This window comes from Boleophthalmus pectinirostris, unplaced genomic scaffold, assembly GCF_026225935.1.
Source record: "Boleophthalmus pectinirostris isolate CB_2022bp ecotype Guang Dong unplaced genomic scaffold, ASM2622593v1 HiC_scaffold_3, whole genome shotgun sequence".
NCBI classification, from domain to species: Eukaryota; Metazoa; Chordata; class Actinopteri; order Gobiiformes; family Gobiidae; genus Boleophthalmus; species Boleophthalmus pectinirostris.
The window spans coordinates 20,710,530-20,738,387 of NW_026571299.1; the positions used below are offsets into that span (position 1 = coordinate 20,710,530).

At 38.3% G+C, this 27,858-nt stretch overlaps 1 protein-coding gene across 1 annotated transcript; it reads right to left on the reverse strand.

Moving 5' to 3' along the window:
- Positions 1–329: 329 nt before the first annotated feature.
- On the reverse strand, positions 330–27,858 carry mapk14b (mitogen-activated protein kinase 14b; the record flags this gene model as incomplete). The annotated part of the gene is made up of 11 exons (XM_055160308.1): positions 330–7,516; positions 9,099–9,272; positions 9,683–9,761; positions 11,076–11,155; positions 14,542–14,613; positions 15,518–15,632; positions 17,784–17,831; positions 18,799–18,828; positions 22,308–22,419; positions 22,758–22,816; positions 27,706–27,858. Coding segments are annotated over 11 exons (990 nt in total), but the record flags the coding sequence as incomplete, so codon positions are not given.

Here is a 27,858-nt window from a genome sequence, read left to right on the forward strand (position 1 = left end):
TGATGTATTTATGGATGTGTAGAGGCCTCTGCTGGAGGATTTACCCGATCATCTCAGTGACATTATACAGAGGTACAGGCTCAGTGCATTGGGCTTTAGGTGGTCCTGTTTGACCAGTGTGTGCTGCTTAACTAGGTGATGTTAGTGATGTTAATGAGGAAAAATGGTTTGAGCTCAAATCGCTTGGTTTTGTTTTGGAGTGTTGTACTAAAGTGTCAAAAATCCTACTCAAATGTAGTTTGTGTAATCCTTCAGTTGTCCAGGTAGGATCCATAGCAAATAAGAAATTCAGTTCCATCAGTGTGGCTAACCAATAAAAACAAAGATAATAGTTTTGAAAAATAGTATAGGCTTTATTTTATAATGCTGATATTTACAGGTGGTCTGCTCTTGTGGTACATGTGAAAATAACATTCTGAATACACCTCTGGAAAAACCAAAATGCAAACATGACATGAATGAAAAAAATGTTTCAAATAAAGTTTTCAGCATCCAGTGATATGCTGCCCCCACAGTGTGCCCAAACCAATGATTTAAAAAGAAAATTATTTTACAAAATCACAGGAATCACATTTTGATATTTACACACAGGAAATTGAAATGTTTAAAGGGTAAATATTAATCAACATTTATTAATGACTGGATAAGGGAATAATGGTCAACTTCAGTGGTCCTGTGTCAGATCCAGATTTGAAGTCTGATTTAATTCAGGTTTAGTCTGATTTGAAAAGAACTTTGACATTGGTTTAAAGGTGCTATATTACGTGACTCTTGTTACATTTAAGCCATGTTAGAATGTCGTTACTTCCTCAAAAACCCAGAGTTGCTGTTTCATTCACACATTTGACTAACATTCTGTCTACATCTCCAAAGCTCAAACTGCTCTGTTCTACCTTGTGATGTCATGAACTGCTAATTTTCAAGTTAACAGCAACATTTTATCTTTAGTTCAGTAGAGAGGCAATTTCAGGGCTGAAATTATCCAAATAATTCTAGAGATGTTGTACAGTGAAGCAGTGTTTTGTAGTTGTTTGAAGAACTCCTAAAATATGCCGAAATGTGCAGGGATGTGAATAAAACAAAATTAACGCTATTTTCTGATCTGTGTACTGTTTGATTATTCCCAGCATAAAACACAGCTGAATGTCTCTGCAATAGTGATAATGTGAACTAAAATGTCAAAGACTTTTCACATTGTTTTAAAACTATCAACAGTATTGCTGGTCTTCAGATGACATCACAACATCCTATAGACCAAGCCTATTAAATACAGGTGGGAATAGCTCAAATGAATAGAGTTAAAAGTGGGTTTTTGATGTAATGGGTTCTATTTGAGATGTTTGGAAACATGTGACTTCCTTTGGGCTCTGTTGGTGATAGCAGAAAACTGAGAAAATGGCTCAGTTTTCTTAATTTAAATGTCTCTTTTTTTATTCCTTTTTATAAATTGCATATTAATTTGTGTATTATAATTTGTCTAACTATATATATATATATATATATACATATATACATACATATACATACACACACACACACATATATATGTGTGTGTATGTATATGTGTATATATATATAGAGTCATTGTAGCATTCTGTTATGTTCTGCAGATCAGATGTCTGTAAGTGACTTCAAAGGCACGAATTGTCTACATTCAGACTGCAGCCTGAAGTGACCCAAATCTGATTTTTTTTCCTCCCGTGTGAACTGTATCTGAACTTTTAATGACAATCTAAATGACAGATATCCGATCTTTTGACATGCGACTTCAGTCTCAACGGCCAGGTCACATTCATCCCACCTACATGTCAGGCTCGGAGTCTAGTCAATGGAGGGAAAGCGAGGTTATTGAGTTCATTCATATTTGGGGAGGATCGCTGTATTCAGGTCAAATTGCAGGAGTCTTATCGGAACTGAGCGGTTTTTCAAATTATTGCCAAAGAAATGTCCGAGCGCGGCTACAGGCGTCCTGGCTCCAATGTCAACAAAAAATAAAGAGCCTGCAAGCCAAATACAAGGAGGCTAAAGACTCAAACAAAGCAGCCATGTTTAGGCGACTTCCATAAACACTGAGCACACTGCATGTGACATTGTGGTGTCCTCCAAAGCGCATGTGGGACACTTTTGGGGAGTTTAAAGTTCAAACAAGTCACAAACAAGTCGCATTTAACTGAAAATGTGAATGACCTCACAAAAAATAAATAATCGAATTTCACAAAAAATCCTGCCCCCATGGAAAACTGGCAGGTTGTGAAGACGCTGCTGCTGAATCCATGGTTTTATCACATGCCCAGTGTTGGGAACTACAACGGAAGTCATCACCCGCATGTTTCCAAACGTTTTCCTGTAAGTGTGAAAAGCACCTATAGAGCAGAGTCCATGAATATAATCACAGGTTCAACATTTTGTGAATATGACATCACATTTTACATTTTAGAATCTGAAAACCAACTATTTCAGACAATTTAGAGCAGTTGGATTAAGATTTCACTATTAATCAATATTACAATTTTGGCAAAGTACCGCAGGATAAACAGAAACTGGATTTTCATCTGGTTGGTCAGGTTGTGCTGAGGTTAAACCAGCTCCTATGGACTTTAGACATGTCAAGACAACTTCCCTGCTTTAGATTTGATTTAGTTGTAAACTGAAAGCTAGACAATTAAAATGGATTATTAGTTTTTGCAGTTAAAGATGAACTATGTAACTTTTCAGGTTCCTAGAGATGTTATTGCATTGCCTGGAATGTTCCACAGTATGGCATAGAATGTTGAATTTAAGGATATGTTTGTAACTATGAAAATCAAATAAATGTGTTTGTGTACCAACATTCCAGGCAAAGCATTCAACTATCTCCGTGGAAAAGTATGCACATATTACATCTTTAATCGGGACTGTATATTACTGGTTTTTCGTTAGTAAGGATAATTATGGACAACCATTGAAACCTTGAATACTTGTTAAGATTCTGGTATTTTGAAGATAGTAAGTTACATTAAATAAAATTGTCTTATAAAATAAAAATGGTATATTACCAGTTGAAAATCACTAAAACAGGTTAAATAAATGTAAAAAAAAAAAAAAAAAAAAAAAAAAAAAGAACTAAATAATTTCAAATACTGATTATAAATAGATTCATTCTAGTCTCGTGAGTTAAAAACATTACTGGACATAAAATGCAGTCCCCATGGCTAAACAGAATCCAGGTGACTGTTCATAAATAATAAAAATAAGAAAAACTTACAAATATTATCTTTTACATTGATATACAAACAACATAATAAAAGTTCTTAAATACAAGCCGAGATGCAAGACCGGTGCCCCCAAAACATTCAATACATTAAGAATTTCAGGTAAGTATTTAAAGAGGAGGTATTACACTTCTATGGGGTATTAACTGCTAACACATAACACATTTAAACCACAATGTTGCCTTTTATCGTTTTGAAACTACTGCACATCACATAAGGTTTGTGAAGATTTAGTGTGTGGTTTTAATCCTGCTTTGTAGATTTATGGAGAATTATTGTGTGGGAATGTGGGAGACGTAGGCTTCAGGCTTCTTTTTGATGCGAGAACAAAGTTATAACATGGTAGAAAGCCAAAAAAAAAAATGAATTTGGCATAATACCCCCTCTTTAAGATATGCCACAACAATCTAGAGTTACAGAAGTGATAAAAGGCAGTGTAAAAGTATGCAATCATATGTCTTTAAATGAGCCAATGGAAACAAATCTTATTAATGCACAGTAAACGGGCACAAAAATTACAATGTTGTGGGAAATACGTCAAATGTAACAGATTTAGACAAAGATGCACATGGTGAATCATGGAAATTAACGAGAGAAACTTAAATTTTAGTGCATGGTCCCCAGTTAGAATGTTTCAAATAAATGTTCTTTGAATGTAAGGTATATCAATGGTAGGGTTGGGTGGTATCCAAATTCTGATACTGTGATGCCGTCTCAGGATTTTACCGGGGTATGCAGTATTACCGTATTACCAAAACGTCAGCGTTTATGTGCGTAACCTCGCAAAACCACAGCCACGCGTCAAACAAAGAGAGCGGCTCCACCGGCAGCTGCAGCAGGACATACATGCGCAGCACTGACTGTGTTTGTCAATGCGAAAAACGATCAAACTTGACTGGGCGCGTTTAGTCGCTTGTACCAGGTCCACAGTGAAACTAACAGCTGAACACACTTGTATTTACCTTCTGTACAAACTCACCACAGCAAACGCCAGGATTTCAAAAGTACATTTTAAAGCACTTATTAACAGTCTTTCTGGAACTGGGCTCTTTCATACGACACAGATCTGCCCCAGGTGTACGTTGTACTGATGGTAAACGCACAAATACAACCAAAGATTCATGCTCTCTCTATATTTTGATGGGGACACGCACCTGCGCTTGCGTGGAGCGTCAAAAATTGGATGGATCCTATGTTCTGGAATCTACGAGCGCAGGACGCGCTGCTTCAGGCGCGCACCGCCCTCATTCACGTTCCATGCATTCTAAAAGTTACGCGTCCAAAATTTGCAGTTTTTACGCTCATGTAGGGCGAAATACACATGCGGTGGAGCCAGGCCCATAATCTCTGAAAAGTTAAAACACGAACCGTTTCCAACGTGACATGCACAGCCGCGATTCACAGTCAGCCGCCAAATCCTCTCGCAGAAAAAACATATATTCCACTGAAAAAACATATTCCACTGAGTCGTGTCTTTTAGTCCGACAAAAGTTGAACCGCATCAGCAGCACAAGAAGCAAGCTGTTTTTATCAGCACGTACAGTTCATGCAAATTAGCCATGCGGTTTTAAGTTTCGTTTCTGTAAAACGTAAAGAAATGTGCACCTGAAGCCAAAATGCTGCCAAATTGCTGAAGTACTAGTATTTTTTGGGGGACAAACTCGCTTGCAGCCAGACTTGCATCTTGTCTTGGTCTCCCTTATGAGCATCACGTGACAGCGGAACGAAACTAATCGAACGTCGTCTCCCCAAGAAACATTATAGATAATATTAGATTTAAATCGTGATTGCATTAAACTGAAAAACAACCACACATTAATTTGTGCTGAGCAAACAAATTTAGATATCAGTAAATTATAATATTATATTAGGTCCTTATGTGCTGCAGATTTTTTTTTTTATGACGGTAATGAAACTGATACTATTGTTACTTTTTGATACTGCAGTATACCATAATACCGTATTACCGCCCAACCCTAATCAGTGGTTCTCAAAGTGGCCCAAGATCATGGTTAGAGAGAAGTCTTAGACCTGATTAAGACCTGGTTTAATCCTTTGCTCTGGTTCAGATAGAGCTTGATGCTTTAGTCCAGCTCTTTTGTGCATGTCTAGTCGTGGTCTAAGTCTGGTCCGAGTCAGTAACCTGGTTCAGACCTGGTTCAGACCTGGTTCAGACCCGCGATTTATTCCAGGGTGAAAAGATGAGTTCTGATCTCTAGCCTTGCTTTAGTCAAAGTTTTTAAGTCACAGATTCAATCCATGTGCATTTCCACCATGGCCAAGATCTGGCTTAGTCTAAATTCAGTTATAATATACTTGTGGAGCCAGTTTTCCTTTCTAATTGTAAAATCAGGAGCATTTGAGTAGCATTAGAGAATCACTGATAAAACAACACTTCTCTGCATTAATAGAAAAAAAAAAGAAGATTTTCCACAACATTCTAATCTATGTCATTGCCAGAATTACCTTCACGGGCCATTACACATATTCAAATCTAAACACAGACGCCGTTTTGGACCACCAGGCTTCAATACAATTCATGTGATTTAGTTAAATGTGAAATTGTAGAAATAAATTGAATTCACAATGTACATTTCATGTCCTGAAGTGTGCAGTGGCTGTGGAAACGCACTCACTGGTCAGTTTATTAGGTACACCTGCTCTAACGATTATCAACTAAAATTGTACTGTAATCCTGAGTTTAAATCAAGAAAGTTGGGGTCCCGGTTCAGTCTTAGTTTAGCCCTGGTTTAGTTCTGGTCTAGTCCATGTGTGGGCCTGGTTTAGTCCCGGGGTAGTCCTGGTTCAACCTCGGTTTAAGTCCTGGTCCTGGTCCTGTCCTTGTTAGAACTTGAATTAGTCCATATAAAATTGTAACTAAACTGGGTTTTACAACTAAACAACAAAATCCTTTCCTAGACCAAGAACTAAACTAGGAGTAAACCTGAACTAAACCAAGTCTACATCAGGACTAAACTAGGCTTAGGACAAGTGTACCTAATAAAGTGTTAAAATACAATATCTTCTGTCTTTATGGTACAAAATACTGATCCTTGGTATATACATTGTTTGAGTGCATCTCAATAAGCTCCAATATTGTGGAAATGTTAAACTGTTGTGTGTCAGATGCCCTCCCCTCGTCTTAGATCCCAGTATGTTATATTCCTGTAATGTTTACCTGAGATAGGCCAGGTCAAAGCAGATTAGCAGATTTTTATGTGTGGTTGAGCAAACAGTGTGAGATAAGACTTTTTTTTTTTTTTTAATCAGATGCTCTCCCTGAAGCAACACTCATTTATCTTGATTTAGCACTGGCACAGAGTGTAGATAACTTTGTGACTGTTCAACTTTTCCGCAATATTATTCTCAGATGCACGTTGTTTTTACCTGATACTGAAATGTAATGTTACAAAAGTTGGGGATTACACGTAAACAATAATGAGGTAAAAACACCAAATAGAATGATTTAAAGGTCCTATTTTAAACATTATACAGGCTTTTTTTTTTACACTTTGGCATTTGGCAAGTTTTCTAAGGAAAAACAGGTCACAGTAACTCAACTATGTGTGCAAAACACCATGAGAGGGCGCAGAGACTATCCCTTTTTACTACCTAATGATATCACAAGGTGGGAGTAAATATACAAGCTTAATCAAGTTGAACAAAATAGTGTATGGATTGAATTTGAAAACAATTTGTCTTGCCCCAGTACAGATACTTTGACCTTAAGAGCTGCTTATACAATATAAGTGTGCTGCTGTGTGTTCTATTGCCTGATAATCGGGATAAAGTGTGTGTTAGCATGCTAGTTGTTTTACTGTGACAGCCAAACTCCACTCTGGCTTGGGAAAGTCATAAACTCATCGTGGTGCATAATAAGGTAAGTGAGGAATAAGTTTGGACCACTGCAAACTGTTTAAAATGAACTAGTTCTGGTTTTCATGTTTTTTAAGACAGTAAAAATCAAGTGCAGCGCCATTGGGCATAAAATAGGACCTTTAAAATTAATGGGCGGTAACAGAAAGAGCCATTAAATTGCTATAATGTTCTGGAGGGTAGAACTGATTTGATTGGTTCCCTGATTGCCTAAAATGGAAGTGACAGGCACTTGGATGAGATGGAGGAGTGAGAAAGCTTCATGATCGTCCCAAAAGAGTGCCGTTTTATATTACAAAGAGGAGGAGAGGAGGAGGAAAGTCAGGATTCCATCTCGTCTCCATCGAAGTGTGGAGGCTCGAAGCTCACTACCTCCTCATATGTTAATCCTAGAAAATAAAACAATATATTAGGCCTGTAACGATAATCAATAAATCGATTAGTCGTACGATAACTTTTAACGAACTCGATAATTTTTCCAGCCACGATAAATTCTAGTTGCATGCTTGTTTGTTTTCCTCGCTCTCTCTCACTCTTTCTCGCTCTCAAAGAGACTGAATGTTAGAAGGCGTCTATCTATCGCTCTCTGACTCCTCTCGTTTAACAAGCGTAATGACGCTTGAACCAACGTGCGCTGTGTTTATCAACACAGTGGAAGCGGGCGCAGTCTGCGCGCTTTCTGCAAATCCAAATTCTGCAAATGCAGAAAGCCGCTGTCTGTGCGGTGCGCTAGCAACACAAGCTAGCGCCGCTGTCAGAGTGACAAAACTGTTCATCTCCGTTCATCGCCAAAACAAGTCACGATGCCGAATCAACACTGGTGAGCGGGACACGTCTCAACAGCCGCGTGCGTCAAATGCAGCAAGCGCGCAAACGAGAAGAAATGTCCCAAACCCCAACAGGCGACATAAACCCAAACCCGAGCGACACAACAAGTCTGGCGCCCGGGAGAACCCGAAATCCCGAAACCGAACCGACACGACACCAGACAGGACAGAGGCTCCCTCATAGCGAAACAGCATCTTGTGTCGCGGGTTAATATGAACACTTCAAGACCAAAATGACGAGGCTCACAGCAGCAGCCACAGAGAGACGATATATAATATTCCAATGTAAGTCAGTGACTAAAATCACTTTTAAGGACAATTTTGTTACAGAGACTTAATAATCCATTTTATTTATTGTTTTGGTTGTGTTTGGTTCAGCAATGGTTTATTCAAGTGCATTTTTGTTAACAAGTCCTTGCTGTGAGCCAGAGTACATTAGGCTAGTCCTGTGTTGAGTCTGTTTTATTTAGGCCTATTGTTTTTGGTTGTCTTACAGTTACTGTGTTAAAAGTTATTTAGAAAGTAAGGTTTATTAATCATTGAGAGGATGTATTTGCATTTTTATTCCATGGTCATTATATTAGTTGAAATTGGTCTCAAAATGTCAATATTATCATTTATCGCAATAAATTCTTCATCAATTAATCGTCCAGCAAAATTTGTTATCGTTACAGGCCTAACCACCAGGATTTATTTTAGTAAAAAACAAAAAGGTAATTTGTGTAGTTCAAAAAAGTACACACTGCACATTGCAGATGTATTCTTTTCAATGTTTTACAAGTTTGAAATTTGCTGTAAGATAAAATCATAATGCAAAGGTTCCTCAAATATTTTGGATTCCAACTGAGCAATCTGATTTCTATCAATCCTAGTTTTCTAAATTAGATTAAATTAAATAAAATTGGATAAAATTAGATAAAGATAGATACAGTTAGATAAAAATAGATAAAGGTGATATGATTAGACACCAGTCCAAGCAAACGAGATGACTGATAAGAAGAGCAAATTTTTCTGGACTGAAATCATCTCTAGGTGCAGTCTGCTGCCTGTCATACTGAACAATTTCCATAGACTTAAACACATATACACATAACACATGTATATATAACATATATAGTATATATAATATCTCAAGGGATCTCACTCTTCCACTCCTCGATTTCAAGCTCGCGGCTCTCAAAGCTCTGGTCGTACGGCTCAGCTTCAGGTTCATCGTCCGGGTCGTGATACTGAACGAAGTACGGGTGAGCCAGCGCCTCAGACGCGGTGATTCTTTTGTCTGTGTCCAGGACCAGCATCTTCTCTAGAAGGTCCACCGCTGCAAAAGAGCCAGGAAGAGACAGGAGAGGGAGATGAGGGGGAGAGGAGAGGGAGAGGAAAGAGAGAGGAAAGAGAGAGGAGAGGAGAAGAGAGAGGAGAGGGAGAGGAGAGAGACGAGAGTGAGATAAGAGGGAGAGGAGAGAGAGTGATGGAAGGGAGGGAGGAAAAAGAGAGGAAGATGGATAGAAAAAGAGAAAAGGAGAGGGGGATTGGAAGGGGAGGAGGAGGGAGAAAAAGGGATGAATGCAAGTTTTTTATAAAGGGGGAAAAAAAAAGAGCTCCCACAGGAAACCCACAGACACAAGGCAGAGACTGTGACCAGCTGCACTGAACCGCCACTGTAATTCAAGTATTGTACATGTAACACTGTCAGTCACCACTAGATGGAGTTGTACACGCATGACCTACCCAGAGGGTTTGCTCCAATGAAGACGTCAGCGAAGTTCCTCTTGGGCATGTAGGGAAGTGAGTTTATGTAGTTTCTTGCCTGCACAATGACAAAACAAGACATTTTAAAAAGTGAAATATGTAATCTGACTTTTTGAAGCATCTGCCACATGCTTGTATCCATGGAGACGTTATTACTTTGCACAGTATTTATTCAATTACATTTTTGTTGTTCCCAAATACATAAAAAAAAGCATAAATTTTTTCATTGTAAAACATTCTAGGCAAATCATGATCATCTCCATGGAGACACGCAGACCATTACATATACAAACATACATTGAAATCCAGCACACCTCCAGATGATTTCAGTTCCTAACAATAGATGACCTCACTTTTTAAGCTCCCTCCAATGTTGTACTTTACCTTTGTCAAGTCTAGATTATGCCCCAGAAAGTACTTGCTGAACTATTTGGCCTATTTGAATAAGTATTTGCTGGTATAAGTATTTTGTTTCTATTTATTTATGATTATTTTTTTTAGTTTGAAACCAAATTGAAATGTCCTGAAATTTGGACTGTATCAATCAATACTTTGCAGATCATGTCATCAACTTTCCCTGGGGGTGTCAAGTTAACTGGGGGCACTGTTCTGTGTAAAGCTCTGTCACTCAAATTAGACTTAAATCTAACCATAAAGAACAGATTTAGCTGGGATTTGTGCTGTTAAACAAGTCTCTCTCGAATACCATTACAGTCACAAGTATTAGTCAACACTCGAACTGATCACAGGCTCCTGAAAATGTGTTCTTTAAATTGAGTATTTTTTTAAGATTAACAACCCCAGAGTAATGTCACTGCAAAGTATCAATTAATTGACTAATTGTGACTAGATGATTATAAAAAAATATTTTGATCATGTGTATCATGATCTGGACTATACAGACTCAACACATACAAAAAGACCTTTTACATCAAAATGAGCCCTCAAAACAAGATTAGTAAACTGAATTCAAGCCATTTAAACTCAAGTAGGTATTAGGTTTTGTAATAGTGAAGAATTGTGAGATTTTGACCTGCCCCATGCAAAAATGATGCAAGTTATGGAGCCCTGGATTAGTAACAAAGATTGGAGCCCTGGCAAAGCACATGTACAGGCTTGTGACAGGCACACAGAGCTATGCACAAAAAATGCATTCATATAAGAAAGGGGATGTTTATTTCAGCTATTTGAAATGTAAAGTTGTCATTTACTGCTTGATCTGAGCCTCACCTCTGCTCCATCTGACCCTCTCCTCCGCATCCTCTGCTCCTGCCCTCTTCTAACCCCTTAACTCGATTCTTAATACAGTCTGTTGCACCTATAATCTTGGATGAGTAATCCGTTGACACCTTTGGGGGGGCATGCGTCTCACCTCGTGGCTGGGCATCCTGCTTATGAGAGAGGCTGGAGGCGTTCCAGTCAATCGCATGATCTGCTGCAGCTGGTTTATGTCTAAAGTGCACGAGTCAAGGGGCGTTCAGTAAACATGGGATTTTCAAATGAGATGGAGGGGGACGAATAGAACGGTAAAAACATGTAGGTAATGAGGGAGAGATGGGTGAAAACTGAAATAATGATAGAGAGCTCCAAATAAGAATGTAACCAGCAGGGGGCAGTAATGGGAAATTACAAACAACATAATCACAGAAAAAGTTAAAATGTTCTATAGTCTTTAAGTCTGGTTTAATTAAGCTAAATAAATTATAACATTGTAATGAACCAGAGCTTTTCCTAATCAAAAACATACATTGAGTTTTTCTGTGTTTCATTTCTGAACATGACACATTTACTGCACTATGAAACTCTTAAGATGGGAAGGTACCACCTGCTCATATATGGGACTGCTTTGTCTGTAATGTTCCACAATATGGCATTAGACATATATATTGCATTTATTCAACTGTTAATACTAAAAAGTAAAAAACAAAACAAAACAAACAATACAAAAGAATGTTACTATGGAACATTTCAGGCAAAAGAGACAAGGAGATGGCAGGATCTTCACCAAAAGGTTACATAGTGCAGCTTTACTGTTTCTGCCATAGGAAGAAAGTCTTTCTGCTTTCTGTTGGTTAAATGAAAATTTGCATATTAGCACTACTTTGACACCAAGATTTCAAAAACAAGCTAAGATTAACATGAAGCAAACACAGCCATTTGCATCCATTAGGCAGCCACATTCATTTAGTTCATGTCTAGAGTTCTGTGTAAGTACTGAAGCATTTCGATTGGCTGGAGGTAGGACATGTTGAAGCATTTTGACTGGTCAGTAGCACAGTTAAGGCGTTCTGATTAGTCAGTAGCACAGTTAAGGCATTGTCCAGAGCTACAAAGCGTTTTGATTGGCTGAGCAGAGGTTTGAAGCATACAGACTGGCTGAGCACAGGCAGTATTTAAACTCACAGGTTCTGAGGAGATTTTCATGGAGAGCTCAGGCTCCGGAGTCCCAACCAGCGTCATAATACGCTTTAACTGATCAATGTCTACCGTTCCACATAAAGGAAAACACACCAGAGAAAAGGCAGTGCTCCTGACATTTAAACCAACAACTACTGGTACTGCAACAACTATTAACTGTACGAAGCAATCACCCCCCCAAAAAAAAAGAAAAAAGATGCACCATGTGACTTCTTGATTGTCTCCATAGAGATGCATCACTTAGCCTAGAATGCCCCACAGTATAGCATTAAACTTCATATCTGCGGAGAGGCAATCCCACTTACAGTAAGAATGCATGTTTCTCAAGATTTTTTTTAACCAATAAAAACTTGAATTTAATAAATGCAAGACAGCTGCTATAGTGCTGCCTAGAATGTTCCACAGTGGGGCATTAAACATGTCAGTGTAGATAGTAGGCTCTCCATCAAAAAAGTGACATAGAGCACACACCATTACCCTTTGCAGATTGTTAAAGGTGCACTGAATGATTTAGCTGTACTTTGACACTATATTATACACAAGAAAACATTTGTTAAGTTCCACATCAGATGCAAGTTGAGTGAAAGCACTGTTCCAAAAGTAGGGTACAAACTGGCTGTGCAAACTATTAGTAAAATAACTATGGATTTGAAAGGTGCAATTGCTTTGCTTTCCGTATGCATGCTCTATAACAAAGTGCTAATTTTGCTAACACCACATTCATTTCTCTTATGATAATGCCAGTCTGTGGCAGCACACTGCTCTGTGAGCTTTAGTTAGTTCCTCCAGGTGCTGCATTATAAACGTGGTGGGAGACTAAAAACACCCACAGATACTCCACAAAGAAATTTAATTTTCTGAACCAAAACATATTATGCAACTACTTCATATACTTCATATCTGCATTTATTAAAGATCCTATAATATGCGTATTTGACTCTTGTGACATTTAAGCCATGTTAGAATGTTACCTCGTGAAAAACAGACCTGGCGTTGTGTTTGTTTTATTCACACATTTTGGAGTAATCCTTTATTTTTAGTTTGTCTACATCTCTAACCCTCAAAATGCTCTGTTCCACTTCTGAACCCTTCGTTTTAGTAGAGCTTGGCAATTGAAATCATGAAAATGATTCTAATAAAAGTGTATAGAGTTTAAAAAGACAGTGCACCTGCTGTATTACCACTTGATGACATAAAAAGGTGCAACAGAGAAGAACACCGCCTAAATCTGCAGTATTTGTGTATTAAACATGTGTGAATGAAACAACTCCAGGCCTGTTTGTGATGAGGAAACATTATAACACAGATCAGGCAAAGCATTAACATCTCCATGGAGACAATTAGGCAGCAGACCCCACACCAGAAAAGTGACATAGTGAACCTTTAAATAAATCATAAATAAATATGTTTAAGGTCATACTGCGGAACATTCTGAGCAAACCACTAACTCTCTGGTTTAAATGCTGTTCTCCTCTCCATAAACTGCTCCTCCAACTAAGCCCAAAACCTGGACCAAAGCAGGCCGAGATCGTAGTGGGCAGATGAGTCACAGGGACGGCCTCCTGTTACAGCTCTCAGTGACTCAGCTTTTTACAACAGAAATTTAAACATGTTCCAGTTGTGCAATAGTTGTGTAATATACTGTTCATTATCCATGTGATGTTACTGCAGGATTCACAGTGGTGCCAGTATCACAGACCTGCAGCCATAAGAGACATGTGTTGGGGACGAATAAATGTGGAGGAGTGGAGGGCCAGTTTGAATGCAGTCAGCCTATCTGCAAGAGGAGGTAGTAATGTTTATGTTGGGCCAAAAGACAAATGTCCTTTTCTTAGTTTTGAATTTTTCTGCATTTTTGCACAAGTAGTGTAATTTGTGAAAATATCTATGATTAAATGCCCTCTAATGTTTCTGCTGTATTGGAGGATAGAACAGTTTAGTTTATTCAAAACACAACTGAATTGAAGCAGATAACTAAAAATCTGTGCGCCCCCTCAGGCCTGAATAAAGCTCTCTTGAAAGCCTCAAGTTTGGCCCACAGACCGCACTTTGCACACCCTGAAATAAGCATTTGAAAGACTTCAGCTTTGAACTTGTGTTCTGAAAAAAAAAAAATTGTATTTGCACAGAGCAATAAAATGTATTTGACAAGAGACATTTGTGTTTGTTCAAAAGGCTGCAACTTTCAGAACTGAATAATGACTTTAGCTCAGCAGTTCAAGTACACGTCCTGTTTGCGCCCAGTTTCCTTTGGCTAACTGTAGCAAATACCGATGTTCCAAGATCAGTCTCATATGAGCAGATTTTTGTTCATATCATGACAACAGGTCACGTGCACTGCACCAGCAAACACATGAATACTTCAATAAGCACAGTTTCAAAACAGTGAAATCCAAACTGTGGTGCTGTTGAAAGGATACGGTCGGTGCCGGGGAACAGTGTGCGTCCTGTGAGGAGTTCAGCCATGATGCAGCCCACAGACCAGATATCCACTGGACACACACAACACACACAAGGAGCAGGGCTTTAACATAAGGTATGACGCAAAGGCTTAAGATACATGAAATAATGTTAAGATGAAGAACAAACCAATCTGAACCCAACCTTAATTAGTTTCTGTGATCTAACTCAGGCTTGGACAAGGAGGTTTGGCCATTATAAATACATTATAATACTAATTATTATCAAGTTTAAAATGCGCTCTAGCAGATTGATATTGTCTTAAAACATAAAAACCCTGATCAGCTTCATTTTAAACAGTTTGCATTGGTCCAAAGTTATTCCTAACTTAGCATCTTAATTATTAAGCATGAGTTTATAAGTCATAACTTGACTTATATCTCTAGAGCAGATTTTTGCAGTCACAGTAATGCTAATAACAACTAGCAGGCTAAGACGCACTTCCTCATTATTGAACAATAGAGCACTTTATAATTATATTCAGACAGTACACAGTGGGCATAATTTGACCTCAAGAGCTGCTTATGCAATATCTGTAATCTGTACAACATTTGCACACATTTTACTCAAATACACAGGACGAAATCAGGTACAGGCCCTTTAAAATTAACTAAAGAATGAACATTATTATGACAGACCATGCTAAAACCTTTGCTCAGAGCTATACCATTAGTTTGTATATAGAGGAAAGCCACCATCAGTTTACATTTCTATATATTTTTCCCCTTATATACTGTATGCTTTAAATCAAAGTTCCTCTGACCTGGACAACATAAAGTGAAATTGGTGCCCTACTTTTTCCCAAAAGGCTGCTATTATTTACTGTTGTGTGTGGGAGTCATTATAGAAGTACACAGCGCAGTTGCAGATGCAGTAACAGCTTTGAGCACTTATATGAACGAGTCGTATTGATTTGAGTTGTGTCAGAATTCCCACCTGTCATATTGTAGTGCATCCAATTCAGCATGATCTCTGGAGCGCGATACCAGCGAGTGGCCACGTACCCGGTCATCTCATCGTCTGTGTGCCGTGCCAAACCAAAGTCCAAAATCTGAAAAACACACCAAGACATTTAAAAGGGCCTATATTACACATAATTAACTCATGTGAGCTTTAAAGGTGCACTGCATAACCTGACTTGACCTGCTGGTCTCCAGGAAGATGTGCTTGGATGTCCCACAGTATGGCCATAAATTACAGGAGAGGCGAATTCACTCACAGTGAGAATGTTTTTTTTTTTGGAGCAATAAATAATACCTGTAGTTGAATAAATGCAAGACAAATCACTTTAATACCATACTGTAGACAATTTAACCCGAAGCGTTACATCTCCATGGAGGCAAACATGTTGTGGACTCCCTCCAGAAAAGTTACACATTGCAACCTGAAGCCATGTAATAAGGTAATGTTCCCTCCTCAAACATACTGGAGTTGTGTTTTGAGTACTACTAACTATTGTGGTTTTCAGATTCCGGTATGTGATGATGTCATACTTCCAAATGGGGGGCAAGGGCTACATTATACTTGCCACGAAATATTTGAAAGGTAAACTCACAAAGGTTGAACCTGATATTTTAAATTATTGACTAAACCGTAGAAATCACTGTATTACATCTTTTTACATTTTAACAATATTCATTTTAGCTGCCCCCCATCTGTATTAATTAATATTGTCTTATAGAATGCTGTGATATCATCTGAAACCCACCAGTTATTAGTCTGTCTATATCTCCAAAGCCTAAAATACTGTGTTCCACCTTATGATGTCATGAAGCGGTACTTTTCAAGTTAACAGCTCCTTTTAACTTTTGTTTAGTAAAGATCTGAAATTTCAGGTTTGAAATCAATGATTCTAGTGAAGATGTGTGGAGTTTAAAAACATAGTGGAGCACTTCCTGTGATGTCACAATGTGGAACAGAGGTGGAACAAATCAAATCAATGTGTGAATGAAATAAAACACAACTCCAGGTTTGTTTGTAATGAGGAATCAACACTAAAACAGAGATCAGAAAATGATATAATTTACATTAGATTGTACAAATGCACTGAAGAACTTCTACAGTACAACTGTCCTGGGGCAGCAGGGCACATTCTGCTCAAATACATGTAGAGAATTTGGTATATTTTAAGTGATTTTATTGTCATTATGGAATATGGAATGTCTGGATATTTGGATTTATTTGATTAGTTCAATCTAGTTAAGAACCCAAATGATTCAGTCCCAGGTTTAGTTCTGGGTTTAACAGACTATTCAGAAGCTCAAAGTCACTTAACCATTTGGTGCATTATTCATTCACTCCATACCCAGTGGTGGTAAGCTACTATAGACTTTTTTCACAACGGCTGGAAATGACGCGATGTAGGTAAACGTAACTCCTGGTTAATGGTTTTCTGTGGTAAAATGTCTGTGTAAATGTCTGTTGTATGCTAAAGCAGCTTTATAAATCTGCCCCATCACCAAATCTTCAACACAGTCCACAAAGGATAAACACTCTTCCATGAAGAACTTATCTACAACTATAAAGGGAAGAAAGACGAAAGCTTAAAGGAAAATAACGACCACACATTAGAGAACTACTGAACAAAACTAATGTTACGCTCATGAATAAAACAGAAGTAATAAGTAATCAATTAATAAGTAACTTGTTAACTAAAAATTTATTTCATGATGTAGATATAGATTTCTGCAGTTTGAATACTACAGATGTTCACAGATCACACAAATCTCACTGTCTATGCAAATATCCACATCATGAAATAGATTTTTAATCTTAATTGTAGAATAAGTCTGAGTGAACAAGTTCCTTCTGTTTTATTCATGACCATAACGTTAGTTTTGTTCAGTGTGTCACTAATGCGTCGTTGTTGTTCTCCTTTAAGCTTTCTTCCCTTGATAGTTGTGAATAAATTCTTCATGGAAGAATGTTTATCCTTTGTGGAGCTTGTTGATTAAAGATTTGGTGATGGGGCAGATTTATGAAGCTGGTGGAAAATACACAAGATATTTCGCCACAGAAATGCATTAACCGGGTGTTACGTTTACCTACATCGCAGCACTTCCGGCCGTTGTGAAAAAGGTCTATTGTAGCCACAGCTGCCTCGGGGGGTGTAATCTTAGTGAGGGATACATTTTGAACATGCATTAGAATAAATACAGAGTTTTATAAATTATACTTTTAAAATTATCCTGAAAATACATACCTTTAGCTCACAGTCCTCATTTACAGCTAAATTACTTGGCTTCAAGTCCTAAAAATAAAAACAAGAAGTTTTTCATTCAGTGAATTTTTGAGAATCACTTCAAAACAAAAACAGCAGGTTTTGTTTTGGCTCATCCGGCAGAGACCAGATGGACCTTGACAATTATCAGAAGACATTGTTTTCCAAGCAAACACAAGCTAAAACATATTAGTCTAAAATAACATGAGTGCTATATGAAAACAGAAAAGGGCAAATCCAGACTTGGACCAAAACTAGAACTGACTACCAGACTAAACTAGGATTAATCAAAGGGCAAAACCAGGAACAAAAAACAGGTCTAAACTAAGACTAAACAAGGACTTAAACAACACTAACTAAAATGAGACTACACCAAGGGGAAAATAACAAGATTACACCAGGACTACAGAGAGACCAAACCAAGACTAAACCAGGACTAAATTAAGTCTAATTCAGGACTACACTAAGACAAAACCAGGACTAAACCAGGTCTAAACCACATCTAAAATAAGGACTATATCAAGACTAAACTTTGACTACACCAGGTCTAAATCATGCCTAATACCATACAAGACCAAGAGTAAGACTCAACCAGGACTTAACCTGGACTAAACTAGGTATACAAAACAGACAACACTGGGAAGAAAGAGGGACTAAATAAGGACTAAACCAAGACTAAACCAAGAATAAACCAAGACTACACCAACAGTAAAGCAAGATTAAACTGGGACAAAACCAGGCCTATTACTATAAAAAAACAAGACTAACACAGAACTCAACCAGGACTTAACTTGGTCTAAACCAGGACTAAATCAAGGACTACATAAAGGACAATTTCAAGACTAAATTTGGACTGAACCGTTTCGAATACCATACAAAACCAAGGCTTGACATGAGATTTAACCAGAACCTAACCTAAAATTTGGTCTAAAAACAACTAAAGAATATAAACAGCTGTAAAGAGTGTAAAGAGTAAGAAGCCTGAGCAAGGACTCACTCTGTGGATGATGTCTGCGGAGTGGATGTACTGTGGAGAGAAAGGGAAAGGTTACGTTTGTGTAGTGATAAAGCCTTAGTCACAATAAGCCGCACGGGTCGCCACGGGTAGTTCACGGGCAATTTTTGGCCAAGTCCGTACGGGGCTCGCGAGTGGCCCGTACAAGATTCGAAGCTCGTAAACCGCCTGGTAAGCCCGTAGGGAAGAAATGTTCATGCACATTTTTCCTGCGAGCGCAAGCACGTATCTCAAACTTACGGGGGAAGTACGGGTAAGTTCGCGTCACGCAGGTGTGTCGTACAGGTTTTTCCATTTGCGCCAATTGCGTCGTTCCTACGGGTCAAGTGCATGGCTCGCGCGACCCGTATAAAAGCTGATGTGATGCCTGTGCGGGTACACACGAGTCGTAGCAGCCGTACTGTACACACCAAGTTTTCGTCGACGAGATGGAGCCCAAAAGGGGGGCGGCAAACCCTATTCCGAAATACCGTCACTCCGACATACCGCCATTCCGACAAGTTCCAAATTCTTACGCATCTGTCCATTGTAGCTACGCTGCTCGGCTACAAGGACCAAGACCTTTACGCACAATGGTGCATAAGAATGTGGAATTTTTATGAATGAAGAGGTTACGGGGCAGATGGAGGCGCGCGGCAACATGCGCTTGGCTCAAGGCGCAATGATACGGCCAAGCAGAGAAACTACGACAAACTGGATTGTGAGACAATTTGTACATTTTTGTGGATGGACAGGAGTAGTAGACATTCATTACCTGTCGCCAAAGACCAGGGCGCACGAGAATCAGACAGCGGCACTAAAAGGATCAATGATTTAGGAATTTGGGTATTTTCATGAATAAGGGCTAAAGGATTGGAATTTTACCTGTTCATGGAGGACAGAGCGGCTTACACAGGGACCCAGAAATGCGTGGGTCCCTTATAAACTCATAAAAGTTTATAAAGAGGTGGCTGCAGAGCCGCTTCTCCTCGTGCAAGCACTTAAAAGATGCAGACTTGTACGCACTCGTTAACCTGGCATGTCCACCGCGCTCTCACCTGCAGGGAGGTCGGGCGTATACAGCCCCTCTCGTGCCAACAGAGCAGCGTGCGTAAAGCTCTAATGGCACCAGAGACGGACGCATACGGAACAGCGCCTACCGACCCGCATTCAGCACTACAGCCTTATGGATGAGTACGATGTGAAGAAGTAGTGATGACGAGCCCAGTATTATATAGCACGGCGATAAGAGCCACATCTCGTAAGACTGTCGCACGGGCCGCGAGGGTTGTACTTGCCTCGTACAAACAACTAGAGTGCGTTGCAGGTCGCCCGTACGAGATTTTGACTCGTACGAGATCCTTGCGTGGCACTTAAGTATGGCGTACTATTGTCTCACGACACTCTTAAGACCCGCACGACACTCGCAACCCGAAATTTCTCCCAGGGTCCCGTACGAGTCTCACAGGACCCGCACGCCACACTTGCACCACCCTTACGAAGCACTTAGAAAACTCTCTCTCCTCTACGCAGGGATGAGATTGGCCAAAGACAAAAAAGCAGGAAAATATATAGAGCCATAGTGTGGCGGCGCGACAATGACGCGTGCGGCAACAGTGCAGCCATTACACACAATCATCTCATTTTGACACTTTTAATGAAAAGTGTTAATATGCAAACATTTAGTGGCAACTCAGAAATTTCACCATTGGAAAACAATTAATTTGAAAAACTCAAATACATGCCAAACTAAAGGTGCTGACATTTAAGGGGGAAAAAAAATCAAACCACCAAAGAACAGTGTGCAAAGAACAGAGAAAGAGAGAGAGAGAGAGAGAGAGAGAAAGAAAGAAAGAGAGAGAAAAAGATGGAGACAGACATGAAGAGAGAAAGAAAGAGAGGGACAGAGAGAGACAAAGAGATGGAGACAGACATAAAGAGAGAGAGAAAGAGAGGGACAGACAGAGAAATAAGAGAGAAAGAGAAAGGGAGACAGACATACAGAGAGAGAGAAAGAAAGAGACAGAGAGAGAAAGAGAGAGAGAAAGTTGTTGGTGTGTTGGACAAAATTGCACTTGCTGTGACAAAAGGCAGTCTATTTCTAAGCCACTTTAAGATATAATAAAGGAAATTATAATACAATTATGACACTTCTTACAGTTTTTAATCACTCTACACAAAGTGCAGTGCACATGGACTTGTCAGTATACTGACAGTGTTATTATGCAGCATGTCTGATAATGTGCTATAAAGTCTAAATAAACTTGAACTATTAATATTACAGTCATCATCATGGATGTTGTTGTTGTTACTGTGTAGTTATTATGTACACTATTATCTTTTTATGGTGCCTACACAACATTCTGTAATAAGCAATATAACAAGAGTGGGAGTGTGGCTTTTCGTGAATTTCCTCTCAGGTGTGGTTTGACGAATCATCTCTACCAACTCACCAATTCAACTAGTGAAACAGCCTGAGACCACCACAACTGAACTGTTATTATGACTGTGTGCACTTCATATTCTGCGATACCAGCTCTTCTACAAACACTCCGACCACTGTCACCCTCCCGACTTGGAAGACTGAGTGTAAAACATGCCTATTACCAGATTTTTGGGACTCTGCGCACCGGATTATAAGGCACATTTAGCAGAAGTGTGTGTCCCAGAAGAAACAGCGAATGAGATGCCGGATTTTTTCGCCGCTTACAGATTGAACCAGGAGGACTAAACCGGGACTAGCCTTGGAGTTGAGCGCAAAAGAGAGACTCCACGGAGCAGGGTGTCCATGGAGCAGGGTGTCCGCGCTCCGCGGAGCAGGGTGTGGTCGGGCCCCGTGGCGCGCAGAGCTCTGCGCAGTTTGAAATCTGTTTCATAAACATGTCTTTTAACAGGTGTCATTTTGGGTTCCTTATCGGTCCTTATGCACACATTACTCTTCGTGGAGTAATACATACTGGCTCCTGACTACGGGAGCGATAATTCTTAAGCGCCATGTACCACTTAAAATCGGTTAGAAGTCAGTACTTTGCAAGAATTTCAACCACTGCCACCATTCAGGCTGCATCCATAAAAATCATATTAAATGTACTTCTCCCTATCTCAGTTAACCAAATAAGCCAATACAGACTGTGGTACAACCTGCAACTTAAACGGCCAGTCAAAACATTAGCCACACCCTCTCATTCAATGTTTTTTTTTCTTTAGTTTTAAAAATATATATATACATTTTATGTATATTATATTCAAATCTTCAGTATTCACCCTTATGCGTTCTCGAAAGTGCTGCAAACCCTTGGCCTTTTCAATGTCAAGAGTTCAATGTAAAAGTGTAAAAACTGTTTAAAACAAGTTTTGACTTACTTTGAGTTTATTTTCTGTTTACTACATTCCACATGTATCATTCATAGTTCTGATGCCTTCAGAGAGGATCTACAGTGGAAATAATCATCTTCTGACTGCTCCTGTATATACATAGATAATGGTGTATATAGGTGTAATAGAACACAAACCTTTAGGCCTCTGAGGATTTGATAAATAAGGAACTGAACATGGTCGTCTGTTAACTTCTGACACTTCACAATGTTATTTAGATCTGCTCCCATCAGGTGAGTCACCAAATACCTGCACAAAAACAGATTAGCATGAGTAAGGAGTGGGCGATATGGACAGTGGCTTACCATTTTATATTATTATCTCATTGACAATGTTCAAACAATATTGTAGCAGTCTAGAGTTCTAATGGAGCCAATCTACAATCTACAGCCAATCCTCAGTCGGTAAAAGCATTGCAAAAGAGTTGAGACGTTAAAGTTCCTGCAAGTCATAAGTCCAGAATCAAATGTAGTGTAATGGCCATAAGTTAACCTGACTGTTTTATGCAGATTTCATTTTTTGGACAAGAAAATGTAATTATGGCAAAAGAAGTCCAAAAGTAATATTGTTTTTCTGGTAAAACTTACACATCATTGAACTCCTCCAAAGACGTGCAAGGCGTAAAAACATCTAATAGACCAATTACCTGCAAGAAAAAGAAAACGGGAAACATTATTAAAACTAATTTCAAAATAAATTGCGTTAAAATGTAATCTTCACAAGAATCACTGTATGTTTCCACAAAAGTGTCTTGCTCCAGTACAGATATATTGTATAAGCAGTTCTTGAGGTGAGAATAAGTCCACAGTGTTCTGTCAGCATCAGATTATAAAGTGGTTTACTGTCCGATAATCTGGAAGTGTGCGGTTCGCATACCAGTTGTTAGCATTATAGTCACTCTGCCTCTGAAAGTTGTGAAAAGTCATTATAAACTCCTTGCAGTGAATAATTAAGGTGCTCTGAATGCCTAAGGGAAGTGAGGAATAACTTTGGATCACTGCACACCTTCAAATTAACTAGCTCTGTTTTTCACATTTTTAAGACAGAAAAATATCTGCTACAGAGCCTTGAAATAAACTATCAAACAATGCATTTGTGTGTCCTTTATTCAGACGGTTGACAGCTGCTTGGTTTTCATGGTCATTTCTGGTTGATATCAGGTGAAGCGATGGCTGGTCCACTCACTGTCTGTTTTGGAAACCACAAGCTTTTAATCATTTAAATGGGCCAGATAACAACAGCAGCATATAGAGTTACACTGAAAAACAAGACAGTACTACACATACTACACAACCCAGGGTCCTTTGATTAATATATTTCACTATAATGTCCAACTTTAAAAGTGCTGTACCTGATTTTTACTGTCTTAAAAATGTGAAAAACACAACTAGTTTATTTTAAGTTCATTTGCACTGGTTCAAAGTTCTTCCTCACTTCCCTTCTGCATTCAGAGCGTCCTCATTATTCACCACAATGAGTTTATAAGCACTTTTCACAACTTTCAAAGAACAGAGCGGAGTTTTGCCATGATGGTGAAGCAAACAACATTTATATAACATTAGTGCCTGATTCTCAGATAATAAAACACTTAATAATTAGATGAAGACCGTACGCAACAGACTTATTTTCATGTCAACAACTGCTTATACAGTAGCTCTGTGCTGGGGCAAAAAATACATGGGGGAAAAAAAAAAATTACAATCATGCACCGGGCCTTTAGTAAGTCTCCATGTGATTATTTTTTAGTTACACGTTGCATTTATTCAGCATTTCTATGTGAAAAAAAACAACAAAAAAACACTTATTGATATTGATTGATTCTGTTATTAATCATTAACGCAAAACCTTCCATTTGAAAATACATATAAGTTACAAATATGTACCTAGATTTTGTGCAGTTTTGTGACGTATAAAACATAAAATGAATAAAATATACTTTGAACATGAAATAAGGCATAGAAAAACATAAATGTATCCAAAATAAACTATATATGCAGCTGTTCTTCAATCTCTATATTGAAAACATAAAATAAATATATTTATATATTTATTTATACAAAAAAATATCCCAAAATAAACTTTGTTAAGCTTTAATCGTTTCAACTTGACTGGGACTGAACCTGGACTAAACCTGGACTAAACCTGGACTAAACCTGGACTAAACCTGGACTAAACCAGGACTAAACCAGGACTAAACCAGGACTAAACCAGGACTAAACCAGGACTCATTTCAACTCGATTATATTTGGAGTTTGAAGATCATTTGAGACACAAATCAAAATCGCAATCAAAATTCAATAAATTCCACAGCCTTAAGACAGACCCTCTACCAGAAAAGTTACATTGCACCTTTACTTGTTTGTTTCTGTATCTCTCTATACAAATACTAGTGTGATAATGACTCTTCACCATTGGAGCTGACTGAAAGCTATCAAACATGTTTTATTCAACAGTTAGTGCTCTGGATTTAAATTATAATGCCGCAAATCCCCAAATCCCCAAACTATGCCCCCCTTGCCCCCCTCCACACCCCATGTCCCCAGGTTTATTGAAAGATCTGCTTTCCCCCCCGGGATACAAGCTCAAAGCTGATTGGTCCATCGCAGACTCAACTGACAGCTGATTGGGGGATAAAGCCTTCCCAAAAATCAACATGTGAACAGCGTCATGGCAACAGCGAGAGCAAAACACTCCATCCTTCGAGTCCTCCGTCTCCAGGAATGTGAGAGTCCTAGTCCGAAATGGTACAATGATGATTTGTTTATGTCAGGTTTAGAACTATTAAAAAGGGCCCATGTTGTGTATTTTCTGATCTATGTTGTTTCTTCATCACAAACAGACCTGGAGCTAGGTTCTGTTTGATTTACACATGTTTAACACACAAACCCTGCAAACACTCTGTTGTTTCACCTCATGTAGTAGCACAGGAAGTGCTCCACTGTGTCTTTAAATTCCTTACATATTTACTTGGATGATTTCAGCCCTGAATTTGCAGATCTTTACTGAACTAAAAGTAAAACGTAGTTGTTAAATTGAAAACTACCGTTTCATGACATCACAAAGCAGAACGGAGCATTTTGAACTTCGGAGATGTAAACGGGGTTTACTCAAACATGTGTAAATGAAACAAAACACAACTCCAGGTATTTTTGATGAGGTAACAGCATTATAACATGGTTTAAAGCTCACATGACTCATTTGTGTAATGTAGGACCTTTAAACATAAATCATAAATACAATTTGAATTATAATACATGTTAGAAAAAAAATTTCCAGCAGCCAAATTCATTCAGTATATTATTTGGGTGGAGGAAACATTGAACACATTTTAATTACAATATAAGAATCTGTTGAAACTATTGATGATTTTGTCATTTTGCCTTTAAAAATGATGTTGAATACAAACATAAAGAAGCTACATGGATGAACAGAATTTGCCCTTCTTTTGTTATAGAGCAGAGCTGGAGCACTGAGGGATTACACAGATATTTCTCTACATTTAATATGGAGAGCATATGCAGGCTAATTCAGTAACTGTATTCCACATCTTGCACAAAGAGATTTGAACATTTTTCTGCATTTGCTTTTCCAGACCCAAAGTGCTTACATTGCATTATTCATTCCTACACTACTAAGCTCCTATAGAAGTCAGAGCTGGCCTAAGGTGGACTGTTCACAGTGTGCCAGTCTGATCCCCTCCTCCCATCACATCATTCATGTATAGAGTGCAGTGGATGAAGTGTTTTGCTTAAGGACACAATGACAGATTGCAATGTCTGGTGCCAAGTAGGGCTGCATGTGTTTGGAAAAAAACTAAATCTAATTGTGACTTTTAAAAGTATTAACATTTGTAATATACAGTATGTTTAAAGGACTGAGTTCACCGTGCACACTATAAGCAGCAAGAACATGCTTGTAGAGATGGAAACTACACATGTTTCTATTAAAAGACAGGATATTTAGTTAATCACAGAGGACATTCTGTTACCAAAAGAACTGCAGTCTTTGGGTTGTGCCAACTCATATTTTCATTTTGATTCAACTGTGACATATTGTGCACCTCTGCAACAACTCAGCTGTGTTTAATCTATTGAAACACCATCCATCCATTCCATGGATTTATTTATTTCGAGCAGATTAATGAACACAAGGAGTAAATGTATCCAGTACACTTAAATAAGAAAGCATGTGAAATGTACATTAAGTTTGAAAAGGAGTGGGAAGAAAAAACCTATTAAATCCCACCACTGTCTTCCATTAGGACATACTTTAAATGCTTTGTTTAAGTTTCTTTTTCAGTTGGACAAAAAACAGAAATATATAAATTAATTCTGTTGGTGGTATTAACTGCATCAAAATATTACTGACACTAAATGAGATGTACAGAGTTACTGTCGCCATCAGGCTTTTTTGAACTTTTGGAGTTCTAGTATTTCTACTAAATTATGCTTACAGATTTTCCATTAGCACTGCACAAATTATCACAATTGGAATAAAAACGGCAATATGTCCTGGTGCAATTACGAAATTAAAAAGACTGCCATGACTTATTTATTGACCTATAACTGTAGTTTAGATCTATGCAAACTTTCTAAAAAGCACAGAATTCTTGTATTAGTTTTTCACTTCATATTTCTGTCTTCTCTCAAATCTTCATGCTAATTGAGTTGTGTCCAATGTGCACCCTAAACTACTTTTTAAACATGCAATTCCAATCATAATCGTAATTATTATGATAATGTTTTTATTTAAAAAAATTCTATATTTTTTCCCCACAATTTTTTTCATTTTGCATTATTCAAATGTTTCCATATTGTTTCTTCTACAAACCAGTATTATCAATAACAGTAATCCTATTTACTAAAGCATATTATGAACTGAACGCTTGTTTCTGGACCAAAGCGCTGAGCAGCACTTGAACCAAACAGCTTTAGAAAAAGACTGCACGAGGTTATGGTCCATAACTACTATATATACTAGTATATATACTAGTGTAGTCACAATAACACCATTTCAACCTCCAATAGCATAGACTTAATCTTTCTTCTTTCTAAAGCTATGCAGGAAAGCTTCATTTCTGTCCTTTTACTGGGATGCTTTTAGTATTGAGTTTTGATACTAGTTAGAGTATCGATTAGTATCTGATTTTCAATGTTTTACCAACCCTAATCCACATACACAGCAGGAACAGAGACATGTGTTGAAATGCTGATCTTGCACAAGAGAAGCAGACAGTTTAAATTATGGACAAGTGGACCTCATATGGAAACAGTTTATAAAATATGGGAAGACATGATTCACTTTAGTTAAAATGCGTAAATACGTAACAAAGCTACACATTTAAAGGCACGGTATTGGATTTGAGCCAAATCCATCTTATCCCAGGACAGATATGTTGGATAAGCAGCTCATAAGTTCAAAATAAGTTATTGGTCTACTGTCTGCATCTAAAGATTTATATTCTCAGATAATTAGGACGTGCGTGTTAGCATGCTAGTTTTTGCTCTCCTTCCTCTCTCTCTCCATATTACTCACATTTTCGTGTTTCATATGCTTGAGCAGCCGTAGTTCTCTGTATGTTCTCTTGGCGTGAATAATGGACTGGAATGGTCTGGACAGCTTCTTCACAGCCACCCTCAACCCTGTCTTCACATCAAACGCAGAACTACAGGAGAGAAAAGATCCATA